This window comes from Protopterus annectens, chromosome 1.part0, assembly GCF_019279795.1.
Source record: "Protopterus annectens isolate FY-2018-M chromosome 1.part0, PAN1.0, whole genome shotgun sequence".
NCBI lineage: Eukaryota > Metazoa > Chordata > Ceratodontiformes > Protopteridae > Protopterus > Protopterus annectens.
Genome location: NC_056725.1, coordinates 508,549,392 through 508,566,488, shown reverse-complemented (window position 1 = coordinate 508,566,488; position 17,097 = coordinate 508,549,392). Strand labels below are relative to the sequence as shown.

Genomic DNA, 17,097 nt, shown 5'->3' with positions numbered 1-17,097 from the left:
ATCCAAACTGCCGATGAAATACTGGCAAAACACAGCGTAAAGTGGTTGGGATTTTAACGGAAAAGTACCCATATTTGTGTAGGTCCTCATTTGTCACTTGTCAGTACCAGAAATCTTGACAAGGACATCACTTGACATGGTGGAAATCTGACATCCCTCCGCTCTGATGTACATATGGAAAATGTTGACATGCATACCCCTCAAGCTGTCAGTTTATTTATTTTTTTTATTTTACATTATTTGACCGGGCTAGTCTAACTGGATACATGTACATTTTCAGTAGAGGCCCGGGGAGAAAAGCTCCAAGACACATACAAAATACAATATAGAAGGAAATAACAGTAAAGATACATACAAAATACAATATAGAAAGTAGTAGTAGTTAGAACAAATAAATTTTAGTTAGAACAAAAAAAGAATTTTTTTTTTCAAAAAATAGCAAATAGTTAAACATTGTTAGAGAAAATACTAACTACCATACTCCAACTGTGCATAGCAAGAACAGTAAACAGCAATGATAATATTTATGAGAGGATGTTATATACATATATTTATGAAATTCATTAGCAGTTTCATGGTAAAAAGAATCTATAAGGGTAAGACTATGATGATTTCCGGTAGTTATTGGTGAGAAGTAAGAAAGTTAGTCAGGATTAGTGCAGGAACATAACCAGTGTGTACTGAGGTATAGTTTGAGTTTCTTTTTAAAAAGTGTAAGAGAAGACAGAGTTGTGAGTTCAGTGGGTAGTAAATTCCATAGCTTTCCAACAGTATTAGAGAACAGGGAGTCACCTGCTAAGTTGTTGGATCTGCAAGTGTTAAACAGTTTGTTTGATTAGTGTAATTTTTTGGATTATTGTAGGGAGTAAAGAGGCTTGAGAGTATTGGAGTATTGGTGGGTTGATACAGGGTCTTGTGGGCCATAGCAAGCTGTAGAAATTGGAGATGGTGTAGAAACTCTAACCAATCAAGTTGTTTTAGATTAAGGCAGTGATGAGTTCTGAAAGGAGAGTCAGTAGCAAATCTGGCAATATTGTTATAGGATACTGCCAGTTTGTTGAGGTTGTTTTTAGAAAGATTTGTATAAATGGGTGAAGCATAGAGTAGAATAGAGATTAGGTGAGTTCTGGCTATAGCAGTCCTGGCTACTGGTGTAAGAAAGGGTTTGATTCTATAGAGGGATCCCAGTTCCTTGTTGACCGTTTTTATTGTACTGTTAATATGACTATCAAAGTTGAGGTTATTGTCTATTGTTATTCCTAGGAGTTTGTTAGTAGGGTCAGGAGAAATAAGAGTACCATTGTTAGATGTAAGTGTGAAATGTATGGGGGTGGACTTATGAGGTGGGAGGATGGCATAATGGTTAAGGTGTCTGCCTTACAAACAGAAGATGCAGGGTATGATTCTCACATGGGGTAAGTGGCTAGGCTTAAAATGGCCTGCAAAGGCAGTTAGCCTAGTACCAGCCTATGAACCTATAAGAGTAGCAGTTTAGTTTTTCTTTGGGTTTAGGAGGAGGCAACAGTTTGTGAACCATTCTTCAACAGTATTAAATGCTTTCTGGGTAAGGGTCTGTAGTTCAGTTTGAGAAGTGGCTGAGCAGATAATAGTAGAGTCATCTGCATATTGAATGCATGTAATATGTGGAATTGCTGACTGAAGGTCATTAATAAAAATGGAAAATAGGAGAGGACCTAATATGGAGCTCTGAGGGACACCAAGGGAGATGGGAAGGAGATTAGAAAGATTGTTTTGCCAGAGTACAGCCTGCTGCCTGTTTTCTAGGGAAGACTTAAACCAATTTATGGCTAAGGGATCAAGTGATAGAGATTTCATTATATGTAAAAGGAGTTGGTGAATAACCATGTCAAAAGCTTTGGATAAATCAATGAATACTGCAGAGGAAAGAAACGTTTTGTTACGGTTATTGTTAATACAATATGTGAATGATAGCAGGGCAGTGGTGGTACTGTGATAAGGTCTGAAGTCATGTTGACAGTTGGCAAGTAAGTTGTTTTGGAGGAGGTAGTTAAGAAGTTGCTTATGGATACACTTTTCCATAATTTTTGCCAGAGGAGATAGCAGAGCTATAGGACGAAAGTTAGAGAAGTCATAGGAATTTCCACCTTTGTGTAGTGGAATAATGTAAGAAATTTTCCAGATGGATGGGATATTTCCTTCACTTATGGTTCTATTGATTAGAATGGATATGGGGTAGGCAATGGCTTTAGCTCCTTTTTGAAAGTATTCTGCTGGGAGTTGGTCAGCTGAAGGGGTGGTAGGTTTTAGTTTTTGGAGAAGGGAGCATATACTGGAAGTAGACACTCGTTGTAACTGAAATGATGGGGGAGGGTTTGAGGATGAAGTAGGCAGATTTGTGGTATCTGGATATAGGTGGCTAGCAAGTGTTTAGATGGCATTGGTAAAGAAGAATTAAAGGCATTGGCGGTGTGAATGATATTCTCGGGGTTGGAGCCTAGTGAGCTGGGAGTGATAGATTGTCCTGGGTAAAGAAGTTTGTTAATGGTGTTCCAGAACATTTTAGGTTTCTTTTGATAGATCTGCTGTACTTGGAGGTAAAAGTTATTTTTGTCTAACACAATGGCTTTTTAGTGTAATTTCTAAGTTGCCTAAATGTTTTGTGATCTACTGGATTTTTAGTAGTATGCCATTTTGTCCAGGATTTGTTTCTCAGAAGGATTTTTTGCCTAGTAGCATTAGAGAGCCAGGGGGATGGTTTAGCTTTACATCTAACAGAGCGTGCTGGGGCATGGTGGTTCAGGATGGCTAAGAATGTGGTATTGAAATAGGCTACTGCTTCATCAAGTGGAAGAGATTTTTGTGGTGACCAATTACATTGATTAAGTTTTGTCTGGAAGAGTTGAAGGTTAAATTGCTTTTTGTTGCGTACTATTCTGACAGTGTTAGGGTGAGGTAGGTTAGTTTTATATCTGATAATATAGGGTAGGGAGTGGTCACTTAGGTCATCTGGGAGGGTTCCTACTTTGTACGTTTGATGAGGATTATTAGTAAGTATCCAGTCCAAGGTACTTTCTTTGTTGTTGGGTTTATTAGTTCTGGTAGGGGAGTTAATAGTTTGTGAGAAGTCGTTTAAGTTAATATGGGTGGTGGGGTGTGTATTACTACAAGACTGCCAGTCAATATTAAAGTCTCCTAGGATTATGGTTTCTTGTGGGAGATTAATATTAAGCCAATTAAAGATATTTTCAAGGGTACTGATGTTGTTTCCTGGAGGCAGGTATAAACAAATAGCATTTATAGCTTTGCAAGAGTTGACCTGAAATTTAGAGATAAGTATTTCAGCTCTATTGTCTAAAGGCGGATTAAAGTCTACAGTGTTAACTTTTAATTCTGCTTTATAGAGGATTGCGACCCCTCCCCCCTTTTTGGTGGTGCAGTCTTTTCTAATGATATTGTAACCAGGTGCGGTTACTTCATTGTCTTTAGCAGTAGGTTTAACCAAGTTTCAGATTAGCATAGGATATCAAATTGATGGACGCCTAGGAGGGTGTGTAGGTGAGAAATTTTATTGTTAATGCTGCGTATATTGAGATGTGCTATGAGGAGAGAGTTAGAAGGCTTGGAGGGGGCTATGGAGCTAATAGTGTTTGGATTCCATTTTTCAGTGGTAGAGGTATGGTTTGGGCCAGGGTTAGGATGTATGTCCCCATCTAGTAGGGAGTGAAGGTATATTATGTGTTTAGGGTAAACGGGTTTACTAAAATAGTCAGGTAGTTTTTTAATATTTTGATTGATATATTTAATGGGTGCTAGTCTATGATATTTGGGAAGTAGGAGCTGGGTTTGGATATGATGTTTAGGAAGTTTAGAGAGGTGGATATTGGTGGTGTAGAAGTGTGTTTGGAGGGGAAGGGAAGGGTGGAGTATAGAGGTTGTTCATAGGAGGTTAAGAGTTAGGCAGTTGTAAGAGAAGGAAAGAGTGAGAGCAAGAGAAGTAATTGAAATAGGTGTGGGGTGGGAGATATGAACATAGTGGGATTAATAAGTAGAGGAGAATGATAGGTGGAGGTTATTAGGGAGGCACAGAGATGAATACGTTGGTGGTATTTTGTAACAGGAGGAATGGGAGGAAGGTAGTCCTACATATATTGTGTTAAGGGAGGTAGGGGGTGGTAATGACTTGATTAGTGTGATTGGAGCAAATCTTATGGGGGTGTGGCTTTGGAGAAAATAAAGATAGGAGTACTGGAGGCGGGTGGTAATTGGGGGCATGGTAGGGGAGCTGAGTGAGCCTGCAGGGCGAACGGAGCGAAGAGACAAAGAAGTGGTCTGTCGAGAAAGACAATCAGTGAAATATAGACACTACAAGTGAGTCTGAAGGTAAGAGGTGTAGGAGAAAGATAAGGGGCTTAGCAAGTATAGATTTATGATGTAAGAGGAGTAGACAGTGATTTAAGATGCCTTGGGGTAAAGAAGATTGGGAAACCAGTGAGTCAAAAGGAAGCTGGGAACTTAGTTGGGGAGATTAGATCAAGAAAAGGTGAAGTAAAGGACAGAAAGCTTAGTTAGGGAGATATGGCAGAGAGAGGATGAAGAAATTAAGGGCAGAAAGCTAATATTAAGGCACCACCTGGTGGTCAGACACCTTATTGCATTAAATAAGTCACCTAAGGGGATATCAGGCTGAGGGAGAAGGGAGATAAAAACGTATGGGGAAAGTAGGGTAAAAAATAAACTAAAAGTAAGGGTTAGAAGAGTGCTGTAAGAGGGGAGGTAGTTTGGTTGCTGGCTAACCTGACTGGGAAACTTGCCTAATTTAGCAGTATATTTAATTATTGTTATGGACACAATCTTTCAAGTAGCTGTAGCAACACATACTTTCACTGTCTTTTTTCAGGGAGGTCACACAGGGAGCTGGTAGGTAAATTCTTTGAAGAAATCTGGACAAAGCCAGAAAGAATGGGGTGCAAAGACCCCCAAAATAGGGACAGAATTTAAATATTGCTCCTATAAACTAAGAATGTTGTTAGAATAACACAGGTTTTGCATTATTATGTATTTTGTGAAGGGAATAAAGTCTGAAACTCAAATGTCTGTAATTAATTAGCATTATTTAGTGACTTCAATCTTCAATGATTTGTCAGAAACCACAACTTGTATGAGGAACAGACCAAAAATATGAGGCAAAAAGCTGGACATTCTGCGAAAATCTATACAGTTGAGCGGTGTACACGAACTGGTACATTTTTTCACCTTCTCATACGTGTGCCAATAGAATACCAGCCAAAAGTACTATGAATTATAGGGGGAATAAATTCTCAACTCACTTTCGCATGCGCTGAATATAATGGTCCACTACCAAAACAGAGGCGGAGCTTTTTTATAAAGTGACAAGGTCACGGATATCGACAGCTTCTAGTTCTGGGGTTTTTTTTTCTGCGTAACCTGATGGGAGAGGACAAAAAGAGACAAAAGTGTGATCTGCTGCTTAATGCATTCAAAAGTCAAAGTCACTGTATTAAATATGTAACATATACTCTTTGGGTGTCTGGTATTGCTCTAGTCTAGTCTGAAGTACAAGTTCACTGCAAAGGAATGAGATTCTGATCAGTGCTGAACTAAAATTTATTGCACGTGACATTTGTTTTGCCTTTTTCAAGATGGCTGCGCCCTTTCGCTTGTTATCACCGGCATTGCTTTTGAAGTTGTGGAAGTATAAAAACTTTGGACACTGGCGGACGTCTTGGGAGTGTCGACGTTACTCATGTGCTGGGTCTTTATCTGCTCAGGCAATCAGGGAGGCATTCATTCGTTTCTTTCAGGACCAAAACGGACATCTAGCAGTAAAATCCTCGCCTGTTCGGCCACGGGGTGACCCCAGTTTGCTGTTTGTGAATGCAGGCATGAACCAGGTAATTAGTCTAGTCGGAAAGAGAGCTCGGTTTTTGAATGCCTTAAAGTCTTTTGTTTATTGCGAAGTTACAGATTTGTTGGGGATTGGAACTCTTTGCTGTAACACGTCTAGTGGCAGTGCCGCACACCCGTGCTGTTCGCTGACCGATGGACTCATACCAATAGGTGTCTGACGGTTGCCAGGGTAACTAAACGGACTGCAGGGTATTCTAGTTTGATTGCGTTTAAGGACGAAAGCTTAATTATTTTAGCGATCGGGGATTTTTAAACAAAAGCAATTTTGTATTTAAATAAATGAAAGTATACCATAACAACACAATCACAGTTACAAACCGTGCCAGCACAACTGTAGCTGCAAACCATATATCCATTCATTGTCAGTCAACCATTACATAGCTCATTCAAATCCTGTCTTCTTTTAAACCTCGTTCCTCCCTGTATGTATTGATCCCACATTTCTCATTTTTTCCTATGTACTTTACATCTACTTTTTTCCAAAGATCCCAGTTCCTGTTGTTTTATCTCTGTTACTATCTTAGTTACTTCTAGTAAAATTTGTTTAAATTTTGATTTCCATTTTCTAGTAATTGCTTTTTTGGCAGGTATCATAATTAAGCAATGCATTACTATGGCTAGGCAGTTCCTATTTTGTATCATAGCTCAAAAAAGTCATTTACCTAGTTACTCCAATTTGCTCACCCAACATATCCGACAGTGCAGACTGCAGGGAATCTTTAAAACATATTTTATACATAATTTTAAAATTAGTGAGATGAATCCCACCTACTTTTGATGTTAAAATGAGGCAACATCATTCCATTTTCCTTAATAAAATGTGAGAGTTCAACCATATAACTGACAATATCAGTTTACTTATTGTAAACATTGGTATCTAATTCCATATTTAAACCTTTGGGGTGCATTGTCCTGAAGTTTATTATACATTTGGATTCCAGCAGTAACAACTTGCTAGTGTCCACCTCCCTATCCTAAGATTTGGGTTTTGCCAACACACTAAAAAAGAAAGTGTCTACTGAGCTACTATGTACCTGAATAAAATGTGTAGCTACTGGATTTTCCATCCTATTCCTTCTTATATCACTCAGATGTTCCATGATTCTTTTCTTGACAGCTCTTTTAGTCTGTCCAATGTCCTATTTTATCTGCAGGCACACACAGCCTATAATACAGATAATTCCACTAGATTCACATGTATATACTTCACTGGCTTTCTAGACCTTGCCATTAATATTGACCCCCATCCCAAGATTTTAATGTTCTCACAGACTATACAATTTCTGCAAGGAAACCTACCCCTGATGTTTTCTGCTCTAAACACTTTGCCATATGATAAAAGCTCTTTTAAATTACTAGATCTCCCATAAGAAAACACTATCCTTTCTGGGAAAATGTCCCCATACCTTTCATCATTCAAAACTATTGGCCAATACCTACACACTAACTCCTTTAGTTTGTCCGAAAAGGGGGAATATTTAGTGACAAAGAAAAGAGGATTTTGCCCATCCATCTTATTATTCAAATTGGCCTCATGCCTTCTGATATGTTTCACTCCCTCCCTGGTACTCCATGTTAGGCCTAACTTTCTCCTGGCCTTGCATTCTGCGGCCATTAGGACATCTTCCTGATAGCCTCTTACATGTAATCTGTTTTTTACTCTGCTGAACTCATTCACCAGTTCATCCTTGTCTGATGTATTATTTGCTACCCTTAAAAACTCGCTATATGGCAGAGATGCCAGAAGATGGGGGGTGCATACTGTTTGCTGTCAAAATTGTTCACAACCGTTTCCTTATTATATGGTCTATGAGCCACCTAAAATTGTCATCCACAAAGAACTCCCAAGTCCAAATAATGTATTGCCTCTTTACTTGTCCTATATGTGAATTCTAAGCCAAAGTTATTATCCTGCAACATGTTAATGAAGTTTCCAAACTCTTCCATGTCTCCACTGCAAATAAATATATGATCATCAATATATCTCTTAAAAAATACCACCTTGTTCTTGTAAAACGGCATATTATATAGTTTTGTTTTCTCAAAATAATCCATGAATAATACTGCATATACGGGAGTGTACGCAGCCCCTATTGCAGTCCCTTCCAACTGCAAATAATGATTTCCATCAAACGCAAAACAATTGTGCGTTAGTGAAAACTCAAGGAGACGAATCAAGAAATCTGTGCTCAGACCCTCACCTAACACGTTGCTAATGGCTCTCAAACCCCATTCATGTTTTATGCTCGTATATAGGGATGTCACATCTACCGTGGCCCAATATAACTCTTCGGACCACTCCTTAACCTTCAACAACTCGGCCAGCATCTTTCCATTTTTAATGTAAGACTTCACCTTATTTAGATTATTCTTTAGAAGAAAATCCAAAAACATCCCTACATTTTCAAGGAAAGCTCCTTTCCCCGAGACTATTGGACTCCCTGGTGGTTTTTGAATGTCTTTATGTATCTTGGGAATAGTTTTAAACCTAGCATCCCTGGAGCGTTTTATGTGAAGCTTGTTGACATCAGAAGCATTTAAGAAACCCAGTCTTTCTGCTCTCTCCAGAATTTCCAATAATTCCCTATTATATTCTGGAACTGGGTTCCCCAAAAGTCTCCTGTAAACAGCATTGTCATTCAATAAAGCATACGTCATCTCTTTATATTGAGCCTCACTCATGATTACCCAATTGCCGCACTTGTCAGCTGCTGTAAACATATTCCCTTCTACAACTTCTTAGTCTTTGAAGCGTTTCCCATTGTACTTTAGTTAAATTAAAACACTTGAATCTCCTTTTAAATGCATCATACTTTCTTTCCACATGTTTGCTTAGCACATTCTCGAACATTAAAACATTATTAGGCATCTTAGGTGGCATAAACATACTCTTATAAGGTACAGGCGGCATTGTCATTTTACCATAACCAGTAAAAAAAAAAACAGGAATTGCCTCCATTTTGTTTGTCCCCTCTTCCATGGTTTCATCAAACAAATCAGTATAATCATAATCATATATGGATAAATTTAACAAAAGGCTGTCAGTACTATCAAAAGAATAATTTACATCAATTGCCCTTTCTAGTGCTGACATTAACATCCAGTGTATTACTATCACCTCTTGCCCCCTGCCTTTGTTTATTTTCAAAAAATATTTTTAAATTTAACTTACGGCAGAATCTATGTATTTCAAAAATCACATCAGCTAGGCTAGGGCAATGTGTAGGAACATACTTGCTACCCTTATCCAAGACGGATAAAGCATTAGAGTCCAAAATTAGATCAGACAAGTTTGCCACTTATAAATTGTCCACACATGTATCCGTCCCAGTGTCCACTAAAATATTCCTCTCGTTGTTGATGTGGTTGATATCACAATTTTGTTTAATATATCTTCCTTCATCTCCTGTTATTCTGTTTCTGCTGGAATCCCTCTCTCTATGTACCTTCCTTGTCGCTGGTCGCTGGTGTTCCGCCGCCATCTTCACCCTCGGCCCCTTCCAAAATCTTAGTTCTCTTTCGCTGGATCCATGGTCTCCGGTTCCTCATTGAGCTTCTCGAATGAGACACTCTTCTTACTGCTGTTGGATGGCAAGTCCCCAGAAGATACTCTATATCACGAAACTCCTGGTTTCTACTACTAGGCCTTCTGTTGTTTTGCCTACCCCTGGGTTCTTTGCGCTGCCAAGAGAAAATGGCGTTGTTGTTATAGTCTTTTACATCCCTTTGGAGCGTGCCCTTCTTACGGGCCATGACTGCTTCCTCCACCTTCACCATATTCTCTTTTACCTCCTTCACTTTGTTGTCGAAAACCACCACAGGCACCTTTCCAGCTAGATCCGTTTGCACCCTTAATATCCCCGTTCTCAGTCTTTCTTGCTGCCTCTGATTCCGTTCACCAGAACTCTCAAACCTTAGTACACGCCAGTGATGCCTCATTCCATTCGCTCAGCAGGTCTACTTCATCTTCTGTGAACTCATAGATGGGTAATTTGTTTATTTTAAGGCCTCTGGGCGTAATGTCCAACGACAAGTTTTTTTCTAATAATCCAATGTTATAATGTAATGTTACCTCCTTGGTAAGAAGTCTTTCTAATTTTATGAAATCCACCTCACATGGACTTATTTCATCTGCCATCAAGGGATCAGTTTCCATCATTCTGGACTCCCTTTCCTTCCAGATATCCTCATATGTGGAATGGACCCCTTCAGCTGCCATAATCCTCCAAAATTGCTCATAACATACAAACACCTTCAAATGATCCACAAAACATCAGGATAGAAAAATTTTACCGATGTATTTTGTACCTTGGCTTACGCCTTCAAATAATAAATTGTTACATCAAGCAGCTTCCTTATTTAATATTATTCAATTAGCCGTCCTTCAATGTCCAATCAGTAATTTAAAGTGCCCGTCACATATTATACATTGCCCATGTATTAACTATGCATAATGTATTTTATACATAATTTTAAAATGACTTAGATGAATCCCACCTACTTCTGATGTTAAAATGAGACAATGACAACATCATCATTCCATTTTCATTAATAAAATGTGAGATTTCAACCATATAACTGACAATTTCAGTTTACTTATTGTAAACATTGGTATCTAATTCCATATTTAGATCTTTGGGATGTAGTGTCCTGAAGTTTATTATACATTTGGACTTATTGTTTCTTTGTGAATTGCTCATCCAGTTTCTCTTCCCCAATCCTTCCTGTGCTCCTCTGATTTATTTTTAGAGTTATCATGCAGTATTTTATATGCTGTACTAATTATTCCTTTCTTAACAGCCACTTTTGTTCTAGATTCTACCAAAAACTCTACCAGTGCTCGTCTTTCGTTTAGGACCCTCTCCCCATTTTTTTCTCTTTGCCTATACTCTATCAGTCCTTGATATGGAAGGCAGTCTGCAACCTGCATTCCAAATAAGTTCCTGGCATATTCCCATACTGTTACTTTTCTCTTTCTAGTTATTTGCTCCCAATATCTTGGTTCCTAGGCCAGTCTTCTCTAATATATTCCTGCTTCCTCTTGCCTATTGACTGTATTGCAGTCATCCCTTTTGGAAGAATCTGCTTTCTCCATTCCCGTATTGGCTTAGTTCATAGAATGCCTTCTCCTGCTTTATGAATATAATATTTTGTATTATTACTGTTGTACTCCTTAAAGGTTTGCATTCAGAATCTCAGTCTCTCATGTTACTAGGGCTTTCCCCTGTTTCATCATTGTCTCTTTCTATTTTGAATTATAATTTTCTTATTTTGCTGTGTGTAGGAGCCTTAACTGTGTTACTCTGAAATACCCTGTCAGCTCGGGTAATCCCAATCCGCCCTATTCTGTTGGAAGAATAAGCTTATCCCACTTGACTCTTTCCATCTTTCTTTCCATATAAAATCCTTCAACTCTTAATTACTACCCACGACTTCTCTTCTGGTTGATAAAAATATGCCTGACCTGTGTATAAAACTAAAGGGACTAAAAACATTTTAACTGCTTGTATCTTACTGTAGATATTCATATAGCAGAGCTTCTATTTTCACTGTTTGTATTATCTTTTGTGTAGTCTTTTCCCACGTATCCTTAGCTGCCACACCAATATCATTTTTAATCTGTACTCCTAAATACTTCATTTTCTCATGTCCCCATAAGTATGGATATTGCTGAAACAATTCGTGTGTGGGTACATAGTTTACTGCTATTGCCTTTGTTTTAGCTTCATTAATTTTGTATCCCAAAAAGGTTTGAAACTGCTTCAGTATGTTCCACAGAACTGTAATGCCCCTTTCCAGTTTTGTCAGGTATAAAATAATGTCATCTGCAAATACAGCCAGCTTTTCTTGACTACTATACCAATTATATCCTTGAATTTCTGAGTCCCTTATTTTCTTTGCCAATGTGCGACCAGAGGGATTTGGAAGCGTCAAGATCAGGACTTGCCTAACTTGGCTTGTTTTCCACACAAAAACGGTGAGACCATATAGTATACCGATTTTATGCATTAAGACAGAAGGTCATTACGTGGCATGCATACCACTCAGCTGTCTCTGATTTATCCTGATATTGTTTAGTAATTTACTGTTTAATACCATAGAGATGTTTTTTAAGAAATGCCTGTCTGGGTTCCACTGGAAACAGATGGTATTACTTTCCTTTGGTCAAGAGTTTACAGGGCTAGGGTTAGGTTTAGGGCTAACCCTAAGTCGCCTGTTGGCTCTGTAAAGTGTGGACCAAGGCAAAACATCTGTCTTTGGTGGAACCCATGTGCACAGCGGTAAATTTAATATCAGTCAGTCAGCTGCCAATATATGCATGATGTCACTGTCAAATTTGCACGGCAGTCAATCATGCATCATTTGCATACAAAGTCACTGCCATTTGGAGTGTCATTCACATGAGCTGCACCCACTTTTGCACAGACTGACCTGGGAGGTACTCTTCTACAACAATGCCCGTATACCTCTCAACCTTATCTCACTATGAGGTGTGACTCTTCTAGTTTTAAGGTTTTTTTTAATTCCTATTTCACGTTGTTCAGTATCGAAAGAATCTTAGCAATGACTGTGAGAAATTTTTTGTTGACTAATGCAAATTACACTGAATCATATTGATTCATAGTAAGTATAAGTAACACATTTTAACCATACTGCGAACTAGGAAGTTTTTAATGTTCCAATTTCTGGAGATGGGAATTTGTGTTGTATCTGAAAGAAGCACCAAAGTAGCTCTCAACCTTCTATCTTCAGAAAGTGGAAAATTGTGTCTTCTAATTGTGGAACAATTACTAACCATTTAATAGCAACTTTAACTAGGTAGCTCAGCTCACATGTTTAATTAAATGTTTTATTTTATACAAATGAATATTTATTTTGATGAATTAATGAGATTTTTTGTTTCTTTCATGCGTAGCATTTAAGCATTTCCTAACGCTGAATGTTTGACTTTCAATGTGGAACTGTGATAAACATCTTATTTTTAAGACTAAAGGTAAGGAACGTTTCTTGTAAATGAGGTACACTTGAGAGGTAGGAGCACCACATCCAGTAGACAGTAGCACTCACTGTCGCTGCACTTCCCACCTCGTTGATTTGAGAGTAATACTGAATGACAGTAGTGTACAGCACCCAATTAGTGGTAATACATCCACAGTTCCTTTTTCTCCTTTTTGCATATGGGGTTGGGGTGTCACTTCTGCAGTGACAATCATCTTGAGCCAATGATTCTTAGTATCAAAATAAAAAAAGCAGTATTGAGGAACATGCTCTGTTCAATACTGAAAGAGTTTGACTCACACAGTCATAGTTAGGCATGTCTTATAACAGATTGCCATGATATTGAGCCATATTAAATTCAAAAAAATATTTTTGTATACATGAAGAAACAGTTATAGATGAAGTCATGGCTGGTGCTGCCAAGTTGAGGGTCCACATGTTACTGCCATGGCCCAGCATCCCTTTAATGATCACTTTATACCACACAGTATAAGAAGTGTTAGTACACTCAAACCAACTTGAGGTTTGCAGTGCTGTTAGATGTGAGGACCATAGGTTGTTTCTTCTTCTTCTTCTTTCGGCTGCTCCCTTTAGGGGTCGCCACAGCAGATCAACTGTTTCCATTTCTTCCTGTCCTCTGCATCTTGCTCTGTCACACCAACCACCTGCATGTCCTCTCTCTCACCACATCCATAAACCTTATCTTAGGCCTTCCTCTTTTGAGGACCATAGGTTTATACTGCATGAAAATAGCCAGGTTCAGAGACACACACACACGCACACGCACACATGCATTTTGTTACAGTGCTGTTCTATTACGAGAGCACTGTACTGCATCAGGGTAGCCAGTATCACAAACATGTACACACACAGAGACTACCTGGCATTTGGTTTCGATGTTTTTAAATAACGACAAGGCTCTACTGCAGTAAAGTAGCTTGTGCCACAGAGGTCTACAGATATCAACACAGCAAGACAGAATCAAGGCAAGCACAGCACTACAATGCGACTTTGACATATCCAAGACAATCAATGTTGTAGCAAGACCAAGATGCATCAGACATGTGGTCACAGATAGAGAGGCACAGAAGACAGACAGCAGCTAGACAGGCACACAAAAGCCGAAGATGGAGCTGCAGTGGCACAGACATGTACAGGGGTGTAGACAGAGTCCCCAGAAAAACAGGCACAGCACTACAGGACGACTGAGAGATGCAGAAGATTTGATGGTGCTGTAGCAAGACTGATGCATAGAAGGCACTGAAGCACAGTAAGTACATAGAGAGGCACACGACCGACAGCAGCTAGATAGATATACAAAAGCCTAAAGACCTACAGAGACACAAGCACTGAGCTATAGACTGGCACACAGAGATGTAGATGCTGAGACCCCCCCCCCCCCCAAACAGTACAGAGAGAAGCAGACACACACAACAGTAGCTACAGAAAATCACCTGATCTGAAGACATAAACTGCTATAGACATGTGAAACAGTTACAGACTGTGGAGAAGCACATAAGGCAAATTTGTGGGTCTGAGATGTATGGAAAACAGACTACACAGAGACAAGCACATGACACAGGAGAAATCCATGAGAATTACAGAGAGACTGAGGCACAAAACAAGACCCAGAGCCACAGAGGTAAATGGGATAACACATAAAAGCACACAAATGACAAGACACCACACCAATAGATATTTGTCATGCCTAGACAGTGCCCCTTATCTCCAGTGTACAGTTAGGTCCTCCGTTTATCAGATTACTAATCTGGCACAGTAAAAGGAGTAACTATTTTGGTGCTTTCTGTGCTCGTAGGTCTTGAATCCTGAAACTTTTAGCAGTCCTTACATCACTACAAATCCTGCTGCACCTAATTGTTCCATCCGCAAGTCTTCATGCATCTTATTTTCATCAGTCATTGTCCTAGCTGGGTCATACCTGCTGGAGCAAAAGCAATACTATCAGGTGCATCTGTAAATTTACTTGCGTACAAGATTCTAAGAACACTGTTGCAAAGAAAGGATGTGCAGATACGTAGGTTTTTGCTGGTATCCTGCAAATTTTCTTCTGAATTAAGTCTTCACTGAGGCTACAGTATGATTATGTTGCAGAGTCTGAAAAAGAAGCATCTGTGAGTCATGTTTCAGTCATATTATTCAAAGGCATCTGTGAGTCTTGCTTCAGTCATATTCAAAGTATTTGCTTCTGTAGACCAGTAGCAGTAATCATTCAATAAAACATTAATAGGTCCTTGGATACTTCTACTAGCCTTAACTCTCAGAGCTGCAGTACCCAGTGGGAGTTACCCAAGTGATGAGCCAAGCCACTTCCCCTCTGCCACAAAGATACGCAAGCCACATTTTGCTTTATACAACACCCCCACTCTACTCCTCTTGTGCTCGTTAATCGAATACTTGTCATTTTGGGCCCTCTCCTCAGTGCAATAAGTGGGTCTCTGCAATGTTTGGTTGCATTTTAATCCGTAGACAGTGCCATAGTGATGGTGTGTATTGTGCTGTATGCAGGCTTGCACCACAGTTCAGTTCTTAACATGTGATAAATAAATCAACCATTTCCTCAGTTCGTCATATTCCCAAGAATAAGGAGTAGTACTTCTTATTACTGTATAACCCAGTTAGATTTATACAATTAAGTGTTCTCTGTATTCCTGATTTTCTTTTTTGCTTAATGAGAAAGAAAATGGTGACTTTTTATTTTAATTAAGTGTCTATTAAAGTTTTGGTGTAAGGATAATTTTAAAATTTAAGATGGGCTGGCCTTAGGATGCAGTGAGTAATATTGTCTCCTCATAGCAGGACATTCTGTGGTTCATTTCTCGACGGGGGGTACCTTCTGCATGGTGTAATCATGCCTCTTTTCTTGTGGTCTTTCTCTGAGACTTTGGTTTCCTGCTGCATCCCAAAGACACGCAGTAGGTGGATTGGCAACTCTAAATTGTCTACATGTTTTTGTATGCACACGTGAAAATGTGCAAGACTGTGTTATATCAGTTGATTTGAATATGCAAGTATTTGCATGTTAAAACAAGGGTTAGCTAAAAAGAGAGATTCTGTGCTGTGTGTGTTTTGTGTTGTGTGTATGTTCTGTGTTATTTTATTTAACATTTGTTTACTGGGAAGGTCTGACTGGGACAGAGACCATTTTCAGTGGAGGTCTAGAGAGAAATGCTCTAGATGCATCTCTTTCGAATTTGGAAGGAAACTGGAACACCCAGAGAAACCCATGCGAATGCAGGGAGGACATGCAGACTCTGCACATAAGGCACCTCAGCCGAGAATCGAACCAGGAAACCTGTTGTGAGGCGACAATACTAACTGCTGCCCCACTGTGCTGCACCTTTGTCTTGTTGTATAGTGGGAATGTTAGTGCCCACACTTGTTGTGATACTCTCTCTTTTTGTTCAACCATTTATGATTCACTCTTGAGTATTCTGCCTTTCATGGTGTAATTGCCCACCCCTGCTGTGAATTTGTTTTTTGACACTCCTCCTGGGTCCATCTCATTTGCTCACTCAACTGAGTACAGTGAGATCATATTTTGATTTCAGACACCCCTACCAGTACTATCTCTTCTGGTGTGCACAGGGAGAGCACTTGGGGAAGGACAACCCCTATAGTCTTTTAATCTGCTCTGCTGCCTCCCTCTCCATTAAAAAAAAATATATATATATATATATACTTTTTCAACTGTTTTTTTACCTTAGTTTGTTGTTCTGTGTGCTCTTATTCTGCACTTATTACTGCTTGTTAGTAGCACTTAATTACTGCTAGTTAGTAGCCTGATTAATATTCTGAGCATCTTACTTTTGGTTGCAGCACTTGTGCTTCAGGCCATTTATTTTACATTTAGGGTTTTTGCAGACAAACCCTTATCAAACCCTGTTCTTCATAAGTCAGCCAAGTACTCGGATCACTATGTCTGGACAATTCCCATCAGTTTCTCCTGCCAGCCTGGTTGACATGGGAATACTGAGATAGTGTAGCAACTGCCTTATGCTCATGGACAGTCCTCTTCTCCTAGCACATAATTCTTAGACTTGCGAGATGCAGCTACATCAGTAAGCTGGAATCCATGCTCTCTCATACCGCAGTCAGTACTCCTGACAAAGAAGAGTTTGCCAGTGCAAGCACCACATCACCCACATCACAGAACCCCACACCCACCTA

The 17,097-nt window shown here is 39.2% G+C and overlaps 1 protein-coding gene across 1 annotated transcript in view; it reads left to right on the top strand.

Annotated features, from left to right (window-relative positions):
* Positions 1-5,408: 5,408 nt before the first annotated feature.
* The window catches only part of AARS2 (alanyl-tRNA synthetase 2, mitochondrial), a 1,016,815-nt gene continuing 1,005,126 nt past the window's right edge, over positions 5,409-17,097 (top strand). The window contains exon 1 of the mRNA XM_044060935.1: positions 5,409-5,894. Coding sequence (XP_043916870.1) covers positions 5,643-5,894 — 252 coding nt within the window. The 5' untranslated portion in view covers positions 5,409-5,642. The remainder of the gene's footprint in view (positions 5,895-17,097) is intronic.